General features: G+C 37.3%; 1 protein-coding gene across 1 annotated transcript in view; it reads right to left on the reverse strand.

The window, feature by feature from the left end:
• The window catches only part of DOCK2 (dedicator of cytokinesis 2), a 133,741-nt gene that overhangs the window by 28,580 nt on the left and 84,057 nt on the right, over window positions 1-21,104 (reverse strand). The window contains exons 28-30 of the mRNA XM_008498711.2: window positions 17,691-17,789; window positions 16,225-16,319; window positions 3,572-3,650 (exon numbers count right to left, since the gene is read on the reverse strand). Coding sequence (XP_008496933.1) covers window positions 3,572-3,650; window positions 16,225-16,319; window positions 17,691-17,789 — 273 coding nt within the window. The remainder of the gene's footprint in view (window positions 1-3,571; window positions 3,651-16,224; window positions 16,320-17,690; window positions 17,790-21,104) is intronic.

Here is a 21,104-nt window from a genome sequence, read left to right on the forward strand (position 1 = left end):
CAAAACTAACACTAGAGGCAATATTGGCCCACTAAGGAATGAGCTGGGAGCCCTGGTGACAGAGGATATAAAGAAGGCAGAGGTGCTGAACGCCTTCTTTGCCTCTGTCTTTACTCCTGCAGGGTTTCCGCATGAGCCCCAGATTCATTTAGCCCCAGAAGTAGTCGAGATAGATGAGGAGTTTGACATGGTAGATGAGGATTGGGTTAGGGATCAGCTGAGTAATCTGGACATCCATAAGTCGATGGGTCCAGATGGAATGCATCCAAGGGTGCTGAGGGAGCTGGCGGAGGTCATTGCTAGGCCACTCTCCATCATCTTCAGTAAGTCATGGGTAACAGGAGAGGTGCCTGAGGACTGGAGGATAGCAAATGTCACTCCAGTCTACAAGAAGGGCAAGAAGGAAGACCCGGGTAACTATAGACCGGTCAGCCTCACCTCCATCCCTGGAAAGGTGATGGAACAACTTGTTCTTGTCACTATCTCCAGGCATATCAAGGACATGGGAGTCATCAAGAGCAGTCAGCATGGTTGGTTAGTAGGTCAAGAGAGGTTCTCCTCCCCCTCTATTCTGCATTGGTGAGGCCGCACCTGGAGTATTGTGTCCAGTTCTGGGCCCCTCAGTTCAAGAAGGACAGGGAAGTGCTTGAAAGAGTCCAGCGCAGAGCTACTAAGATGATTAAGGGAGTGGAACATCTCCCTTATGAGGAAAGGCTGAGGGAGCTGGGTCTCTTTAGTTTGGAGAAAAGGAGACTGAGGGGTGACCTCATCAATGTTTTCAAATATGTAAGGGGTGAGTGTCAGGGAGATGGAGTTAGGCTCTTCTCAGTAGTGACCAGTGATAGGACAAGGGGTAATGGGTGTAAATTGGAGCATAGGAGGTTCAAGTTGAATATTCGAAAAAATTTTTTTCCTGTAAGGGTGACAGAGCCCTGGAACAGGCTGCCCAGGGGGGTCGTGGAGTCTCCTTCACTGGAGACATTCAAAACCCGTCTGGACACGTTCCTATGTGATGTACTCTAGGTGGCCCTGCTCTGGCAGGGGGGGTTGGACTAGATGATCTTTCGAGGTCCCTTCCAACCCCTAGGATTCTGTGATTCTGTGATTCTGTGAACATGCAATTATCCAGCATGTAGTAGGGCTGGAGTGAAGGAGCAGAGGGACAGGAGAGGACCAGAGGTCTCGTGCTCTGATGTGCAGGACACTCACGCTTTGCTGGTTGCTCCAGTGAGCTCCAGTGCAGAGGTGTTGGACACAGCACAGAGTTAGAGGTGGGAGTGACCCTTCCCTTCTCTGTAGTGAGTGACCCAGTGTTCCTTGCAAACTCCTAATGAGACTCAGCATCTGCCATCTGCACAGGCTGGCTTAGAATGTTTGAACACTTCAAAATGTGGAGATGAAGTACTGGCTGAGATGTGGAAGTAATGTACTAAGAGTTCCCTCCTTGTTTTTCTGATATATGCTTCTTGTTTAATAATGCAACTTAAGAAGAATACTTGCAACTGATTTCTACTCCAGACACTCTAAGGCCAAATCCAGAAAAATTACTTTTATGTATTCAAAATCTTACAAAATTTGTACCCTGTGTATTACTTTCCATCTTGAGTAATGAATCCAAAGTCCAAAGAAATCTGCTGATGGACATCAAATGAAAGACTGTATGTAACTCCAGGAAGACCCAGCTATACATATGTTAGTAGGAGGACTGATAAAATAAACTTTAAGATAAACTTTAAACTCTAAAGCTTGTTAATTTTCAAATGCACAGCATAGATAAAAACACAACAGTTCTATTATTGCTAGTATACTGAATACAGCTAGATATAGTTTCTAACAGTTGCATTATCCATTGACTTCTGCATCAGCCATCTCCTGTGGTTTTCTGCAGTGTTGACCACTATCATACACATATTTTTGCACAATATAGTTCATAGTTTTCCCTGTATATTTCCAGTATAAAGCTTCAGTGAAGCTTTTGATTTTGGGGTTTCTAAGCAAAGATTCTAAAATGAAAAAAGAGATGCTTAAATACATTTCATTACTTAGCAGTTACTAACACTGCCCAGTGTGTGCAAGACAGATAGGAAAAAGATGAAGCATAAGCATTTTCTTTTTTTAAATCAGACTGACGTGGAATAGGGACTATGCCTTTTTTATTATAAAATTCTGTGGCAGGAATATAGACGATTAATGTGAAATTAAAACTTCTGTAACATTACAGATTTAGAAATATAATCCTTTCTAATGCCCTATAAAAATACTGCTTACAGAGGGGGAGGGTAGGAAGAACAGGAATCAATAGCACTGTATTTTCCAAAGAAGAATGATGGCCATTGCCTGACTGCAACTAAAGTTTCTATTTGTTCACTCTTACCTGTGCCTATTATGTCAAAAGCTGCCATCTTCAAGCAGAAACATTATAAATGGAATGCTGTACAAGGAAGTGATTTCAATTAATTAAGTGGCATTAAGGATGGCAATGGATGCTCAAGTGGATGTGTTCATTTGCTGAATGGAAATGCTACACAGAGTGAGAGTTCTGAAGCCAAAGCTGAAGGAACTGTGAGTTGACAGTGACAAGAGAGTTAAAGTCCTCTGCTCTCCTAGACAGAAGTAACACCTAGCTAAGGACAGCAACTACTAACTGAAACAAAAAGAATTCATGCAAGATATAAACAGGTTTTATAAAAGTGCACACTGAAAAATTTACCTGAAAAATTGAAGTGAACCATTAAACACTTATCTGAATTTTTCTGTTGACAGGAGGCTGGCTTATGTTTCATTCAAACTAAAGAAATCTAATAAGAATTAAACATATATAGATTTCTCATATATTATCTAATAAACAGGACAGAATACTGTAACCAGGAAACATTTTTGAACTTAAAACATTTACTTATTAATGCAGTTAATAATTTTTCATACCATGCTTTGTCAGTGTGTTCAATACCTACAGCACACACCATAATCAAGCAGAACTTAGGGCCAAATTCCAATTCAAAAACTGGATTTACATTTTATTAACAATATAATGAATGTGAACACTTAAACATTCACATTTCTTTCTGAAATGACAAAAATACAGTAAAATGTATAACTTAATTGTTAAGAAAGAATACCACTGAGCAAACTAAAAAACCCAAACATTCATCTTAAATCATTTCAGAGAAAACTACTAAAAATAAAACAAAAAATAAAGATAGAGTTAACATGGAAGACTACAAGTTTAAAATAAAAATAAATTGTAAGTGCTAAATACTCTGTGAATCAAAATTAAGCTCTTTCTGTGCTGCATACATAGGAGTGACACAGTAATGGCTACGTGCATTACATCAGATTGCCTTTCTGAATACACTTGGATAGCTAAGAAAAAACAAACAAAAGGGCATCTGTTTGGGTGTCTTTTAAGAAATTATCAACAAATGATTTTCACGTCATATCAAAGATGGCCTAATCCTGCCACACATCAACAGTTATTTTGATATATCAAGTTCCAGAAGGGCTCTGACAGAACAAAATTATCTTATCTGCAAATGCTACCTGAACTCAGCTAATTCCTCTAAATACTTACTTGAACCTCAAAATTCATATTATCCAGAAACTTCTGGTTCATTGTCTCTGCAAATTTGTTGATGGCTCTCAAGAACACCCTGAAAAAGAAAAGCAATGATCCAGATAAATAATATAATCTCTGGAAATCTATTCCAACTATGTGTCTTATTGATGAAAACTGAACACATTAGAAGAAAAAATTCACACTTTCATGAACAATTGCCATAAAGCTTCTTGACCTCTGTTGAAAAACTCGGACAACACAATTTCTTTTTCTCTGCCTCACACTGCACTGCATCCCTGAGAACACAGAGAAAATTCTTTCAAACATTATTTTACTTCCCATGTGACAAACCCGAATCATTTACAGAAGCATTATTGCCTCCTCCTCATGGGTTTGACAGCTGAAAAGATTTCTATTTTTACATTATTTATTGGGAACTGCCACTGCATTTTCCCAATTAAAAGCTATTACATACAACTTCTCAGTTTTCTCACAGGTAGTGATAGTAGAATGACATCTCTGCTCATCTTCCTCCTCAAGTAGATTATAAAAACACATTCACAGCTGAATTAACACAGTTATTTCTTTAAAAAGAGTGCGAACCTGATCAGTCTTGCTTCAAAAACCCCACCTATCTATGCTTGTTATTAATGCAGCAAAATTAAATCACCTTTCCAAAGCTGATTTCTGTTTTCTGTTTCCAGCGCAGTACATTTGCAAGACAAATAACAATGACATCTCTAAATATTTATAAAATTCATGTAAATTTGAGTTTCATTCAATCTACAATTTTGAGAACTAGTGATACAATTTCCTCTTCTTGATAGGTAAATTTTTTAAAGTTTTTTTTAATGTTTACAATTTTTATGTTTTTTTCTATGGAAAATACTGTGAGAGCAAATATACTGCAACCTGGAAGAGACAAAAAACAAAGAAAAAAAAAAATCCTAACTGTTCAAATATAAGGACTGACTGTCGACTAGCTATTACCAGTCAGGAAGAAGTTTTAGTAACAAAAAGAGAAGCCCATAAACCTCCACTACCAGAAAATGCAATAATTCAATAATTGGAATTATTAGCAGAAGACTAGGAGACCAAAGGATATCAATGTTACTGTCAAAGGAACATGTTCTTTACTTTGTGGTGTTCTGGCCCCCCCATCTCAAGAAAAAAACAAATAATAATAATAAAAGACCACAACCAAACAAAACCAAAAAAATGCACAAAAAAGTAGTTTTTATGCTACTCTTGCTGCTATGCAACTCATTTCTACAGGATGCTGTGAATGCCTGGATTTTATACTGCTCAAAAGTGAGTAGACACACTGAAGATTAAAATGAAGCAAATGTTCATCTTTGGCCAGACTCATGGCAGGGAACACTATTCAACTACTGAATAGTTGTCCAGAGAAACACACTGCGTCATTCAGGAAAGAACCTGACTGGCTGGGTTGAAATATTTTGTTTATGATTTTCCGCAAGAAAAATATTCCTTACAAACACCTATTTTCTTCCAGCCAATGTAACATTCCTGTTATGTTGCAGTGCTAAAGGAATAATTTATACAAGGCGGTGTTGCACCTTGTTACCCTATTTGCATTTTCCCTTGAGTTTTTTTGATGTGAGGAGAGGGTCACTATAATTTTAACTACAGCATAGTAATATCTGTGGCACTGGAAGAGAATGGACTTAGAATGCTGTGCTGCTCTGCTGCACCATCCTTAGACTCACATGAGCGTCTTTTCAATGGTCTGTGGTATAGTCTGATAATTTCTTCTAACACTACCTCAGCAAATCTTGCCAGCTGAATTAAGGGCCGTAACTGTGAAATGCAGAGTGTCATCAAATCAACTCAAGGAGAAGAAACCTGATTTTTCTCAATACTGTTCTTGCAGGCTATCACTGATCTCCTCATGAATCTCTGTACAATCACTGCACTGCAAATTCAGCCTGCATTGCTCTAAACACTCTTCTTTCTTTTCAGCTTCCTATGTGGTCAACTCTTATTCTGGAAAACACCATTTGCTCTGCAAGCAGCCCCATGTTACCCACAAGAAAATAAACACGATCTTTCCTAATGCTTTACTCCCATGGCTACATTTATCTCTAAATACATCCTTGCTGCTTGACAGAGTTTAAGATTTTTTGGGGGAGGGAAGGGAAAAAAAAGGCTTCAAAAAAAAAGGTCTGCTCCTGACAGTACAAAACCCCATACACACTTAGGCAGGATCTCAAACACCCACATGTTATTCTGTCTGTCAGCACATCAATTACCCTTCTGAGTATGAGTTTTGGGGCAAGACCTTCTTTTCTTGACCCATGGGGCTGTTCAGCCTGAAGAAGAGGAGGCTCAGGGGAGACCTCATTGCTGTCTACAACTACCTGAAAGGAGGCTGTAGCGAGGTGGGAACTGGACTCTTTTCACAGACGACCTTCAACAAGACAAGAGGACACAGTCTTAAGTTGTGCCAGGGGAGGTTTAGGTTAGATATTAGAAAGAATTTCTTCACGGAGAGGGTGATTAGGCTATGGAATGGACTGCCCGGTGAGGTGGTAGATTCTCCGTCCCTGGAGACATTTAAAAAAAGACTGGATGTGGCACTCAGTGCCATGGTCTAGCAACTGCTCCGGTGGGTCAAGGGTTGGACTAGATGATCTCTGAGGTCCCTTCCAACCCGGCTAATTCTATGATTCTATGATTCTATGATTCTATGTCTTTTCTGCAGAAACACATTGCTCTAGATTCTCCTGTGAATTACAAAGTGTATTTCTTGATAACTCACATAATCAAGTTATTCAGCTCCAGTATTTCCCTTCCCCCTGAAATACTTTCATTGGAGTAGGAGTGGTTGTCCTCCACTTTTTTGATCTATTTCCCAAGGTTTGTGTATGTACAAACTACTCCAGCACCTGTGGTGAAACACATCACCTAAATATCTTGTTTGAGTAGGATCTGGTACAGTGCTGATAATTTTGCCTTGCATTAAAAAAGGCCCCCATTTTCAGGTGCTTTGTCTTTTAGCATAGAATCATAGAATAGAATTGGCTGGGTTGGAAGGGACCTCAGAGATCATGAAGTCCAACCCTTGATCCACTACCACTGCAGTTACTAGACCATGGCACTGAGTGCCACATCCAGTCTCTTTTTAAGTATCTCCAGGGATGGAGAATCCACTACTTCCCTGGATGGGGCAGCCCATTCCAATGTCTGATCACCCTCTCTGTAAAGAAATTCTAATATCCAACCTAAACCTCCCCTGGCACAGCTTAAGACCGCGCTCTCTTGTCTTGCTGAGAGTTGCCTGGGAAAAGAGGCCAACAGCCCCCTGGCTCCAACCTCCTTTCAGGGAGTTGTAGAGTGCGATGAGGTCTCCTCTGAGCCTCCTCTTCTCCAGCCTGAACACCCCCAGCTCCCTCAGCCTCTCCTCATAGGATCTGTGCTTGAGTCCCTTCACCAGCCTGGTTGCCCTCATTTGGACCCGCTCCAGGACCTCGATATCCTTCCTAAACTGAGGGGCCCAGAACTGGACACAGTCAATATCATGCAAGGTACAGCAGAAACAACCATAATGCAAAGATGAAAATTATTAGTGCAGCTCTATTTCATAATATGGGCATATTTCCTGTGTGTCATTTCAAGATTTTTGTGAGGAGCTTGTGGTTTAATGCTAGCCAGATGTGAAAAGTCCCAAGGACACTTGAGAAATACTGAGGTAACTTAATGTTTAGTAAAAGTTCCAGATAATATTAAAATATTTACAAGATGTGAGACAATATAATTATATATAAGCTAATCTAATGTGAATATCCTGTTCATTCTCACAGATATTTTTATCTGACATACTGAAATGACATTTGCAAGAAGCATGCCATACTTCCAGGCTGTCAGGTTCCAGATATTTTCATGCATTTGTATTTTGCCTTAAGGGTGTATCTATTTATGTCATAGGAAGTTACTTAAGGCTGAAGGTCTGATTTGTATTCCTGGATCCTGCATGTCCTGCCTCAATGATTTCATGTATTTATGCCTCAGCCTCCCCTTTCACCAAAAAGCAGTACTAATTAACTAGCCATAGGCATAAAACTAAACAGATAGTTACAAAATACTGTGATTTTTATGAAAGCAAAATACATTATAAATTTAATTATTATTGATAGCATATTCCTATATTGAATAATATATGAAGAACTAAATGTTGATCCAAGAGGAGAGAACTAAAGTCATTCAATGGAAGAAGTCATCATTCCTTCCATATTTATAGCATTAATTATCAATTATAACAGACATAGTGGGTATGTCTGCATAGTTAGAACAAAGATGGTGAAAACATCTGCCCTAGATCAGCTCAGAAAAACACAATGTGTACTATTTGACTTCAGAAGTTATTTAGAGAAAGTACTGAAAGGGATTTTCTTGTCACAGTGTAATATTAACTTAATTTCCCTGGGCTCTAAAATAGACCACGAGAGCTCACCTTGTCTGAATTTGGGTTTTGCTGCTGATCAGTTTTGCTTTGTAAGTTTAGACTGACCTCGGCTGATCAAAGCCCAGGATCAAGATTTCTTCCACAGATAATATCACTAAGCAGGTTTGGTTTTTTTCTGTTTAAAATTCTCTTCTAGCCACATTTTAATCAGCACCCAGGGCTACAAATGTTTGGTGGGATTTTTTTTTTTGGATGTTTGATTAGCATAATTTCTCTACAATTACTTTCAAATTTTGGTTTCAAAGAAAGCCCAGTGAAGGAGAAACTTGTGGAACTATACTTAGATTCAAATGCCTAGATGGATGTTCTCAAACAGGGATAGGACAGTACTGTAAGTCACATACATAAACAATTTAAACAAAGCCGAATATTTGCAAGTCATTCTAAGATATAAATTTGATTACAAACTGATTCTCTCATATAAAATAAAAGGGCTAAGAAGGACCACAGGAATAACTTTGATTAACAATGTTGTTTATGAATACAAAGTAGGATTTCAAGGCTATTCCTTAGGAAATGACAACTGTTTAACATTAAAATAGGTCTATGCATTTTCCTTGCTTTTGAAGTGCAAATAGGTGATAAACCTAAAGCATAGATCTGGAACTCCAAGTTATTTTTAGCAAACATTTTAGAACTAGTGCATCAGCTCCTTGCAGCATAAAAGAGATGATAACAGAAAAAATACTACAAACCAACCAAACAAAAAAACCCTAATGTATTATCAAACACAGAAAAATAGAGATAAGCTTTAAGAGAGCATTATTTCTGTGTTGCTGCTAAATCTCTTACTGAAAGAGACCACTGAGATGCTGAAATATGTTGTTTTAAAAAACCGTACCTGACAGTCAATGAAGGCATGGGAAGCTGTTAAAAATCAGAACTTCTCACAAGCCCTAAGTGAGAAAGGCTTCAGAGAATCTGGTCCACAAAACTTTATGTCAAAAGGAGTTAAGTTGCCTTCAGTTTGGAAAGTGTTTGTTTTTTGTAGTCAACCAGAACTTTCATTGGCAATTCCTCTACTTGAGCAGATTAGTAACAGAAGGGAAGTTAATTTTAAGACTAAGATTTATTGACTACTGTTTTTAAGATCTTTTCTGAGTTCTGATAGACTTGATCGTGCTAGTATGCCAATTTCAGGAAATCTGGAGTAGGAAGTAGCGGAGCTGAAATAATAATCCCACTTAATTTATTTGGACTTGATAGTAGCATCCTCATAAAATGTTTTGCAGAATATACCTGACAGTAGATGTTAACATGAAGCATGCACAAAAGAGAAGCAGCTAATGCAAAATGATTCTCTTGCTGGATTGTCATCTTCCCTCTTCCTTCTCGTGTGCAAGGTTAGGAGACATCTTAAATAAAGAGCAGAGCTAGTCCAAAATTCTGACCATTGTCTGTAGAGAGACATTGTCAACCAGGTGCCTCGAATTGCCAGTGAGTGGGTGTGAGTCCACCTGTGCCTGATTAGGACAGGCCCCTATTGGGCATGAGCAAGGCCAGGGGGCCAATAAAGGTGGGACACACACCCACAGAGAAGACCTCAGTTCACTCTGGTGCAAGGCATGGAGAGGCCAGCAGCTCATCGAGCCTCTGGAGCAAGAAAGGCTCCTCCTGCTACACTTCTACCCTGGAAGCGCTGTGTGGTGGCTGGAGTCCTGGAAGAGACCAGCAGCTCGTCGAGCTTCAGGAGCAAGAATGGCTCCTCCCGCTACAATTGTCAACAACTGAGCAGTGATCAGTATAAACTAAATATAGAAGATACAAAATACAGAGAGAACAGGCAAGCAATCAGCGTGACAGAAGAGATTAAAAAACCACACATTTACTATTTCAGTGACCAAAACAGAGGAACAGGAGAAAGTCTGATAAAATTCTCTTTCAGATAAATAAAATTCTTTACACGACAACAGCAGAATTTATCTCCTAACAATGTGGCAAGCTATCATTGATTTGGACATGAAGGGCAATACAAGATGGAAACATTATTTAAAAACCTTATAGCTACATGAAACCACAGTTATTATGAGCACAATAACAGCAACACTTAGGAAGAAATACACTTCCTTCCAGGGAAACTGGAAAAAATAGTGGAAAGTTTTCTAATTTAATCATGTTTCTCCCTTGTGTCAACTCAGTCTTACTGTAGGCTGATTAATTTTTTGCACTTTTAAGTTTGAATTCTAACAAAAGAGGAATTGTCATTTGTCTAAATACATTTCAGTGTATGGTTATAGTTTATCCAAATGGTATGGTCAGAACATAGCAGCCTAAAAAATAATTCTTATCTGAATTTCTGTTGTTTATGTTCAATTCAGTTTCTTTATTAGTAGTATTTGAAATTTTACCTTGAATATTTATGCCAAGCCTAAAAAAATACATGTTATAATGTATCAGAGTTAATTTGACAGCATTCTACCACAGATTTTCACTTTCACCTGTTGATGGCAGTTTACCCTGATTATTATTGACAGATATCACTTAGTCCTCATTTCTACATACCTAAGAAAGGAGCAGAGAAGAGAATTTGATAAACATCATATTATGGATATTCCTAGAGCCTATTTCTAGGAATACCTTTTTTCTTTTTTTCTTCTCCCACATATAAGAAGATTAACACTGGAAATTTACATGAAACTAATGGATAATAATGAGGACATAAATTCTTTTCTTTCAGGGAAGCGTAACTCCTTCTGATAAGAATTATCTGTAATTACAGGTACAGACACCTATGCATTTGCCTCCTGTCTAATTGCTGCTCACCTGAGCTTACCACTTTACACCTAAAACTATCAATACAGATGAGGTTGCACTGGAATGAGCAGATTATGTCCTTAAAAATTCTATTATGCAAAAAAGGCATAATGCACCAGAAAGGTTGTGATGTTGTTATTTTGTGATGTTGTTGTTGAAAGATATGAAAACAACTGTTCAAAGTAATGTTATATGACAAAATTGTACAGATTGCCTGAAAATCTTTTTAAGATATAAAGTTATTACTTGTCACAAATAAGAAAGGATGCTCACTATCATTTACAAGACCTGATGACAATCTGTATTTTTAGTCTTCTCTGTAGTCATATACTGAGAATAGTTTATGTGGGCAGTTTCTTGATTTTTTTACTCATTTGCACGTGTTCTGCAGAGTGCAAAGCACTACTTATTGTCTTAATTCCCAAATGTTTTCCTGAAAGTAAAATACCTGAAAATTCACCATTAAAAGTATTTTATAACAGGGCCCATAAAGATCCTTATATATACAGTTTGAAGTTGTATCTGGGAAACTAACAGTTCATCTTAATGACTTTCTGAAAACATCAAACTAACAAGCTGTTCTTCTGTGTTGAGCTCTCTCCTCTGAAGACCTGGCTTTTAGTTGAGACACACTCCAGAAGCAGGAGCATCCTAGCAGTCAATACCAAGAAAGACGAGATGATGAGATGCTCTGCAGTGGGAGTGGGAAAGGGATATCTCATAGCAGATTTTCATTCTACATTTTCAATAAAAAACTAAATGTCTGCAGATAAAATGTACCAGGCATCCATGATATGCAATAGGTTGCCTTGCTGAGCAGCTGATCTGCTGCAGTGACCACATAATGAAGTGCTTGAAGTTCTTGCTAAGCAGAGAATTCCTCAACATGGGTAAGAATGAGCAACACGCAGAGTTGATGTAGAGTAAGCATCTTGTAGTATTGGTGCTGGAAAGATGGAAGTGATTGAATAGCAGGGTTACATCAGGCACAATCAGACAAACACCTACAGATGGAAGAGATGTTCTCTGCTAGGCTTGTAACTGACAGCAAAGCATTGACTCAGTCAGACATAGCAGCCACAACTGGTGTCTATTCAAGTAAATTTCAAACCCACAGTGAAACAACTCCATCTTCCCTTTATCTGCTTTATTCCATTTTCCTAGGACCAACCCAATGTCATGTGTCCTACCACAAGTACCAACTTTTCTAAGCACTGGGAAATACAATCAGGAAATGGTTACCTACATTTAAAGGACAGGAGATAGAAATGTTAGAACATCAAGACACTGTGTACCAAATGCCCCAGCAAGAAAACAAACAAAGAAATTTTGCCCCTGAAAGGGACTTTATGTGTGTCCAAGGACACATTTTATTACTACATGTTTAAAGCAATGACAGAACAATACAAACTGCATAAATACATGTGTGAATAAAGGACTATCTTAATTGGACATTTACAGTTGCTGCTTAAAATAGTTGTTCATATATTTAAAACACAAAGTTCTTCAAATCACCATAAGCCTATGTGTAACTGTAATCTGACCCTCTGAAAATCCAAGCCCTTAAGAAAAACAACTGCATTTCTGTATAGTATGCTTAGTCCAGTTAAAAATTGCCAGAGGAAAAAGAGATCAAAGAAAGGAGACACTTGTCTACAACAGATCAGCTTCTAAATTCTGCTTTATTTGCACAAAGTAAATTGCAACACCATCATCCTGCCTTAATTACATAAATGAATCTGAACTCCCAACACATCTTTGAAAAACAAGAGCAAAAGTAACCTAGGCTACTAACAATTTTTTTCCTCTTGAGAATAAATAAATAAATGCCCCTTTTTAGTCTCTGCAAAACAAAAATGAGCCAGGTAGTCTTTTAAGCAAACTGTTAAAACATAGCTATGTAACAAAAATAATCTGAATTTTCCTTTATATTTCCTGTGAGAGAAGTCCTTCATATTAGTCATCAAAGAATTAAAGGTAAAGAGGATTTTTCCCCTTTTTTATCATTAAAAAGGTACTTTTGATTTTAAAATCTCACCACAGCTGAACACCGTATTACAACACCAGCTGGAGTAAAGGACAACACATACTCTTGTCAGCTAAATAACATTCCTTGTGCATAGTCAGACTCATTATTTTCCACCAACAGTCAAAGTAGAGTTTTTCAGAATCATGCATCTGTATAGTGTGGAAAATATATTTTTCAGAAGTCATGTTTAACAATACCATTCACAGATGGTTAGGGGAAAAAAAAAAATTATCTGGGATCTCTACTGTCCTGCTCCAAAAGAGACCCCCCCAGTCACCTGCAAGGCAAGGAGTCTCATTTTGTTGCTTGGCCAGGACCTACTGACACCAACAGGATCTGTAGTCAGAGAAATGAGGAGGTGTTGGTGATGCAGGTGGCCCTGATTCAAAGCCATAACAAGAGTTTGAATTAATAATGCTTCTACAACACGTGAGCTACATAAGAACCCTCTACATGTGGGTGTTTGAAAGCAGTTTGTCAGCAAATAAGCAGCTATTTTTAGTATGTGTAAGGAAAGAAAATTGGCAACATGCCGCTGTTTTGCCAGATACCTACAGTGCTAAATCTTTCACCACAGACTTCAAAATGGGTGGAGAACACTTCAACAGATGTCTATAAACTTTCAAATACAGAGATCATGAAAACTTATTTTAGAAAAAGAGTAACTACTGGTGTTAGAAAAAACCCTGCAGTGTTGTCTGATGAGTTTTTCAGCACAAGTATGACTTTGTAACAGTGGTGAAAAACTGTTTTATTTTTAAATATCTAAAAATGTCAACAAGGTTCAAAACGTAGTTCAGATGGACACACAAACAACACATTTACAGTAAGCCACCTCAGACTGGACACCAATCAAAACTGACTCTGGGTTGCAAGTGCTTTCAAACCCCATCTAAGTAATTTCTATTTTGAAGAGCAGGGGAACAGAAGGAAGGAATGTGAATGCTCTCTTCAGCTGCTACCCCCCAACTGTTTCTTTATTCAGGGACTCTGACTCCCTGTGCACTTCATGCTGACAAGCTACAGAAGATTCCTGAGAGGAATTATGTGTCTCTAAATTAAAATTAAGAACAGTTGAAAGATAAGTAGGCAAAAAGGTATTACCTAAACCAGCAAAGCATTTCCCCACAAATGCCATGTACCAAGGAATTACTGCTTTTAATAAGCTAAAAGCCAACAGCCTAAGTACCATAAGTGGAACAAAGTGCACATACAAGCAGTAGCAACTACTAAAAAGTGTGCAGTAAACAACCTTCATTAGAACAAAAGTTGATTTAATCTATCATGGAGGATCATAAAAATAACTCAGATATTATACCCACATGACTTCAGTGAAGATTTTCCTATTTCCCAGAGTGTTCTGCCCCATCTAGCATGCCACAAAGCAGCATCTTTCCCAAGAAGGGAAAACAGTGCCTTCCACTTTGATTCTCCATTGTTTGTAGAATATTCCCAGTACAATGGGACTGATACACACATCCTCTGCCTCCTCGACTGGGCTTTGGGAATCACAACTTGCTTTCAGAGCAAAAAGCATAGTTTCAATAATAGCAATTTTAAATAGAGTTAAATCATTCCATCCTGATAGAGACAAAGCTTAACTTTAAGTTTAACCAGTTAAGTGTCCACTCCCTTTCTTTCAACTCTTCTACAACAGTACATTAAATGTGTCTGTGCTTCCTTCCTTTGGACAAAGGCATCTCCTTTCCCAGGTGGCTCCCACCTCTCTTGCTCAATAATAAAAAAGCAAAATACATTTTCCCAGGACCTTATAACAAGTCATTCTCTCATTCTTTTCCCCTTACGAACACCTAAGAAACAGTATAATCCCTAGTATCACACATGTACTGTCTTCACTGATGTGTCATTAGAGTCCTTCTTATTAGAAATACCTTTATCCATAAACAGGGCCAAACTTGCTGTACTAGTTAAGCTTGTCCCTTTCTTCTGCCTCTAACCAGATGTACTCTGATTTTATGTTTCTGTACTGCACTATGTCCTACAGCTAAATTCCTCCAATGCCCACTCTCTGTGCTAGGTACAGGAGATGATCTGGAGCAGTCTGTCAGGCTTTGTTGAATGCCTGTAGGGAAGAAGTGCCAAGTACATCCTGCATTGCCCCAGCTACACAACTGACATGCCTTACAGCCTGGAACTAATATTTTTGCAAATTCAGAAAGGGAAGACTCTTAAGGTAAAATACCTCCTTCAAATTGTAAGAAGGCCTGCATGTAGACTTCTATTTAGAACATGGGAATTAAGAATGCAAAAACCTTAGCTATGGTTTGTTTGGTTTTTTATTATTATCTATTCTCTTCTCTCATTGTTATTGTAAGAGACTCCAGCCTGATCCCTTCTGACTTCTTCTTTCTTACTTAAACACATTACTAAAACAACTTAGAAAAAGAACACTCAGCTCCCTCAAAACAACCAACCAAACAAAAATGAACCCTCCCCCCAAAAAAGCAATGAACCAAAATACTTAAACACTGACCACAAACAGCCAATTGCTGATACAACACAAAATTAAGACATGAAAGTAAGATAAATGAGTTATTTCCTCGTAATACTTGTAACAGTAACATAATCAAAGAGTATAAAGCGTGCCAAGTCAATTTAGGCAGGTAATGTCTTTACAGAAAAAAGACTTGCTTACAACAAAGAAACAAGTGGGATAAAACTACTGTCCTGTATGATTTTACCTGGAATGAACACAGCCACCAGCTTTTATATATCTGCCTCCCTCAGGAAAGGGCTTAGCCATCCCTCTTGTATGAAAGTGTACTGAAGGAGAAAACTTCCAAATCATAGTGCCAGAAAATTCTTAGTCTGTGTTCCCCTCAAGACTAACACTTCTAAACGATTATCAACTTCATTAAGTATCCTCTGTTCTCTCCTTTTCAATGCTGTTCAACTAGAACAGTAAAAATACATAACTGTAATACATAATATCACATCCATTTCAGAAAAACATCATCAGTGGATTTCTAAGCTAACTGGAACCTTAGAGTTCCAGCATCTTAGAGACTTAATTTTGAGACTGCTTTCTCTGTGACTTCTAGAAAATGCCATTGCTGCCATTTCTGGAAAACTAAAATGATAGCACAGCCCACCAGCCTAAAAACCAGAAGTTTTGGACATAAAAAAACACCCAAAAAAGTATATTGAGTTCATAATCCAATACAGCACGTAAACTCAGTTTTTTTGAGAATATGCAGGAAGAACAAGGTCAGCCCTGAAAGTAACGCCCAAATAAATAAAAAATATAAATCAAGTATTTTTTTTTCTAATGAAAGTGAAACGAAGCCTCTGTAAATGTGATTTATTTATTAATTCAACTTGTTGTCAATAAATTATTTCAGATTATGAACTTCTTGGCATTCCCCAGCCCTGCTTTACCTGTTCTGCACCATGCTCATCGCCATCCAGTCTGAAGGGTAAACATTTTTTCCAATGAGATCTTTGAACATTATGAATGTTTCCATTAAGAAGTCCTAGAACAACAAACCACAATGAAGTCTGTTACCATGTAAAACAAACTGTAAGAGTTCCTGCTGTGATAAAAGAACTAAGATAGAGGGCTCCACTTATATTCCAGTCAAGGCACAAATTCCTGGTCATGTCAATAAACCCAGGATTGGAACTGAAGTCCTGTAAAACAGCAGTCTCAGATTGCAAATGAAAACTACAAGTCATCAAACTGAGCTCTGAGGAAAAGACACGCCATAAATGAAAGGAAATAAAAAGTTGTACTCAAGAGTAAAGCAGTAACATTTTTAATTAATTAGCAAAGGAGCCTTACTATGCATAAAGAATTAATACATTTTTAAAATATAGGATTTTACTTAGTCCAAATTTAGCATTCAAAATTAAAAATTGAAGGTGGTGAAAGCTTTCAAACAAACACTATTTCTTTTCCCAGATGTATTAAAGAGATTATCATGTAATGAACTTAGATAAAATTAACATAATCATTTCAAGTCTGTTTCATCTGTAGCAGATATATGTGATTTTGCCCTTGCACTCCTGAGCATGTCACTTAGAAGTCTGCAAGACTATCAGTCTGAAATGTTCTTGTCTATTGCCAAAACCTCACCAGGAGTTCTGTGAGGAACCAAGTGAACAATAGCTCTCAACAGCATTATTTATCATCTTCACTGACATATACTTATGGTATGGAAAAAGAGAAGGCAACAAACAAATGCCTTAAAAATCAACAAAACCCAATGAACCTATCGATGTCTTGCCCTTTTTTTTGCCTCTGCAGAACTATTCAAGTAGTTTAATGATTACTAAGACAAGTACCCAAATTCCCTGGAAGTTGAAATTATGTTAAAAGTACTGCCAGATTTCCAAGCAAACTAAAGCACATGAAGAACTGCAAAAGCTCCTCAACATTTGATCTGTTAGCTCTTCCGTTCTGGTACCAGTCTGAATTTAAGAACAAAAGGAAAATGGACCAACAAATCTGGCCAACTGAAGATACTACCATCATGGAGAAACTAAATGAACCTAAATGTAACCAAAACCTTTGCCAATACTCAGACTTATTTCAGGAGTGTAGGACACACACAGGACTACTGAAACCTAGAACACAGAATAGTGGTTCAAACTACAGTATACACCAAGTACTGTTAAACTATGCCAAAAGCAACTGGAATAAAGAGATACATTGTAATAGTAAGGTATTTATTGTATTATGTATGCCACATTACCTACACCAGGAAAAGTCTGAGCAGTGAAAAATATGGATTGAGAGGTCAGAAAAATCAGACAAGATACTCTAAAACAACACTACAGATTTTTCACAGAACAAAGAATACTTAGAATTGTTTTTACCACTTCCATGATTATTTTGTACTCACCACTAGTTCTGAACTCGTCTGAAAAGTTTCAATGTAAACTGAGTAATGCCGGTTGCTCATCTGGTTTAAGATTGCTGTCATGCATGCCACAAAGTGACTCTAAAAGAAAACCAGACAAAAATCAGCACAAGCAGATCACTGATGGTACTGGACAGTATTCTTTCTAAAGCTGAACTCTAAATGCCTACATTATTTTATGTATGCAAAAATGAAATGGAGCTTTTGCACCCCCAGATGAAAGAAACACACAGAGAATTTAAAGAGGAGAATTCAAAAGCTACCCCTGACAGGAGAGAGGCTCTGGTGAGAAAGTTGCACCGTTACTGAAACTCTTGCATGGAAACATATATTGTGCCTCCTTATTATCCTAAGGAGTATTATCTTAAGACTGAAAACATCCAAGTTAGCCCAGAATTCTTTCATTTGAAATTGATAGGAAGGAAACACATTGGCACAGAAAGTTTGAATTCATTCTAGAGATATAAGCTATTCACAGATGAAATATTGCAAGAAAGAATAATTTTTTTAATCTGCAGGCTTTTAAGTAGATATTACAGAACTCTGTAAAACCTCTATAGAATACTATTGCTTTCATCTCTCAAAACTTCTTTTAAACTTCCTTAAAGGAAGTACTTTATGTTTCTTAGTTCCTAAAGCATAAATGCTGAAAGCTATAAAGCAATTCATAATCCTAAATTACAGGTTTTACTGTAATTTACTGAAAGGCACAAAGAATCTCAAGCAATAGCAGTGAGCTTAATGGTTTGCAATTTTCCTTTCACAAAGCGAGGAATCCTCCTTATTGATGCTTTTAATTTGCTGAGGCTTTGATTATTGTTTTATAAGTGAACCTGCTTTAACTGCTTTGATTTTACTAAAGTAAGGGATCAAGAAGTAGATGAGCACGCAAAATATTTTATAGGTTTATTTGGATCTTTTCATCACACTGGTTTAGAGTCAACATCAGGGGACTCCCTTTCCCCTCTGACCATAATATAATTTCACCCTAGTACTGAGCACAGTCTTTGTGTAGCTCTGAATCACTTTATAGTTCTATATCAGAAAGGCAACAGAAGCTCCCATTACCACGGTGTCAGCTGCAGTTTGCTGTACCCAACCATTTTGTCTACCACTTAGAAAAGGGAAGGGAAAGGAAGCTTTCCTGAGCTTCAGGGTATGGCCACTAGAGGTCTTCTCTCTCCCGTATGTAACCTGCTATTCAGTTTGCACTGCCTTTTTTTTTTTTCTTCTTTTTTTTTTTTTTTTTTTTTTTTTATTTTATTATTTATTTATTCCTACGTAAGCAGACCCAGCACACTTCTTGCACATAAACAGGGAAAATAACCATATAAAGGAATTCTTATACCTTCTTTTGGAGTAACATTAGTGCTAATGAGAGGCTTGCCTACTTTTTAAGACTAAGAAGACATTTTCTTCAAGTGAAGCAAAATCTTTCAGGTAAGGAATCGTGTGTTCCCTTCTACTGATGCTCTTCTATAAAGAAATGCTGGTTTTCCAGGTGTAGTCGTTCACTTTCACAGTTATGAATCAGACAGACCTTTTCTGTGATGTTAAATGTATAGCTAAAAGTAATAATGAATTGCAAAGTATTCAGTAGTGAAATTGTGGGTGGGTGGGGGGTCTTCTGATGTCTTGATTTTGAAAAAAATTACTAACAGAAGTTAGAGAATTGTACATGCAAAACTGCTTATATTTTTAGTTACACATTTGCTACAGAATGCCTTCTGTACTCATGTTAAATAATCACTTTGTGAAATGAACAGCATTTCTTCACAAGGATTGTTGTAGCACGTTGCTTAAATGCATAAGGACTTATTCATGACATAAAGGTTATTTCTTTTGTTGAAACCAACTTGTAAAATGTGTCCAGTTATATCTGAGCTTAGGGTACAGCATGAATGCCTACTCTTGCTAACTGTGTTTGGTGATTTTGAAATTAGTATTTCAAATTTAAAATATTAAGGAATTATATGCCTGATTACTAAAAAGAACCATAAGCAAAAAGCACATACTGCTGGGCAGTACCTCACACCAAACCTGTAAAATTCATATCCGTGGGACTGAATGATACATAAAGGTGACCATAAATCTGGCTTGCTACCAAAACCTCCTACAACATTTCCAAGCAGAAAACACACAATTACTGTTTGATACTTAATTATTTTCTTCCTAGCAATCTCAAATATTAAAAATTAACTGCTAGCTTCTTTATAGGTTAAAATCTTGCCCCTCCCTCCTAATCCCCAAAAGCCAGCAATAAAGATTTGTTTCTCAGATGCAGCCTTGGCTCTTTAAAGTACCCCTGCTCTCAACATCACCATTCCCACTGGCAGAACTTAACTATAATATAGGACTGTGAAAAGCTGGGATCAAAACTGCAAATCTCTATCTATTCACTTAAATTCTTCTATGCTGTTTAAGTACCTCTTACTAAAACATGCAAAGAGCAGGAACTGCTTGAAAATACATGAAGTTCCGCACAAGGACAATCTATTATACTTTGGATGCAGACTGGATTGAATCACATAAAAAGGGTGGTGACAGAAAAAGTGTAGCTCTTCAGATAAATCCTAACAAGTCATTTCTGTCGTGTTAGGATCTATCCTGTGTATTACAGCAGAAAACTTATTAGAATTATGTCAAATGTATAAAAAAATACATGTATAAAAAGTAAACGCTTGACAGATGAAAGAATACTAGCAGAAAAATTAACAGAAATAACTCTGGGTACTATGCATTTCCACGAAGAAATCTAATAAAGTTTTTTACACTTTACTAAGAACTTAACACATCGATTCCATCCTAAAAACATTAATTTCTATTTCTAATTTAATTTTATTTCTATTTAAATGTAAAAGAGTGTGGAACACAAATAGCACTTAACTATATTTTTTTAATTAACCAGTTGGCTAACAACTTTTCAAAAACTGGTAAAGAAATAAACTGATTATGATCAGTGCCCTTAGATCAGGAGCAGGAAAACAAGTAGTCAAAAAAAAAATGAGACAGAGGAGAAAATGCCTTAGAAAACTTCCAAACTGTCCACTTTAAAAAAGGCATAATTAATATCAAATTTATGAGATATAATGCTGGCTGACTTCAGTATAAACACTACAAAATAGTGGTTAAATTGAAACAAATGCTGTTTTGGTTAAGTATATACAAAGGACATCAAAAGGGACCCCAGATGTATGTTGTAAACCAAATACGGCTTTCTAAGGTAAAGAGGCATGAGAGCAGAATCTAGTCCACTGAAAAATAAAAAGTGCATATAAGTTGTGTGTGAAACATATACAGGAGAAGAAACATCTGAAAAACACTGGGATAATACAAGTAAGATGACAAACTTCAACACCTAGCACCCAAATCCCAGCATACTTTCTAATAGCAGAT

The sequence above is a fragment of the Calypte anna genome, chromosome 13, assembly GCF_003957555.1.
Source record: "Calypte anna isolate BGI_N300 chromosome 13, bCalAnn1_v1.p, whole genome shotgun sequence".
NCBI lineage: Eukaryota > Metazoa > Chordata > Aves > Apodiformes > Trochilidae > Calypte > Calypte anna.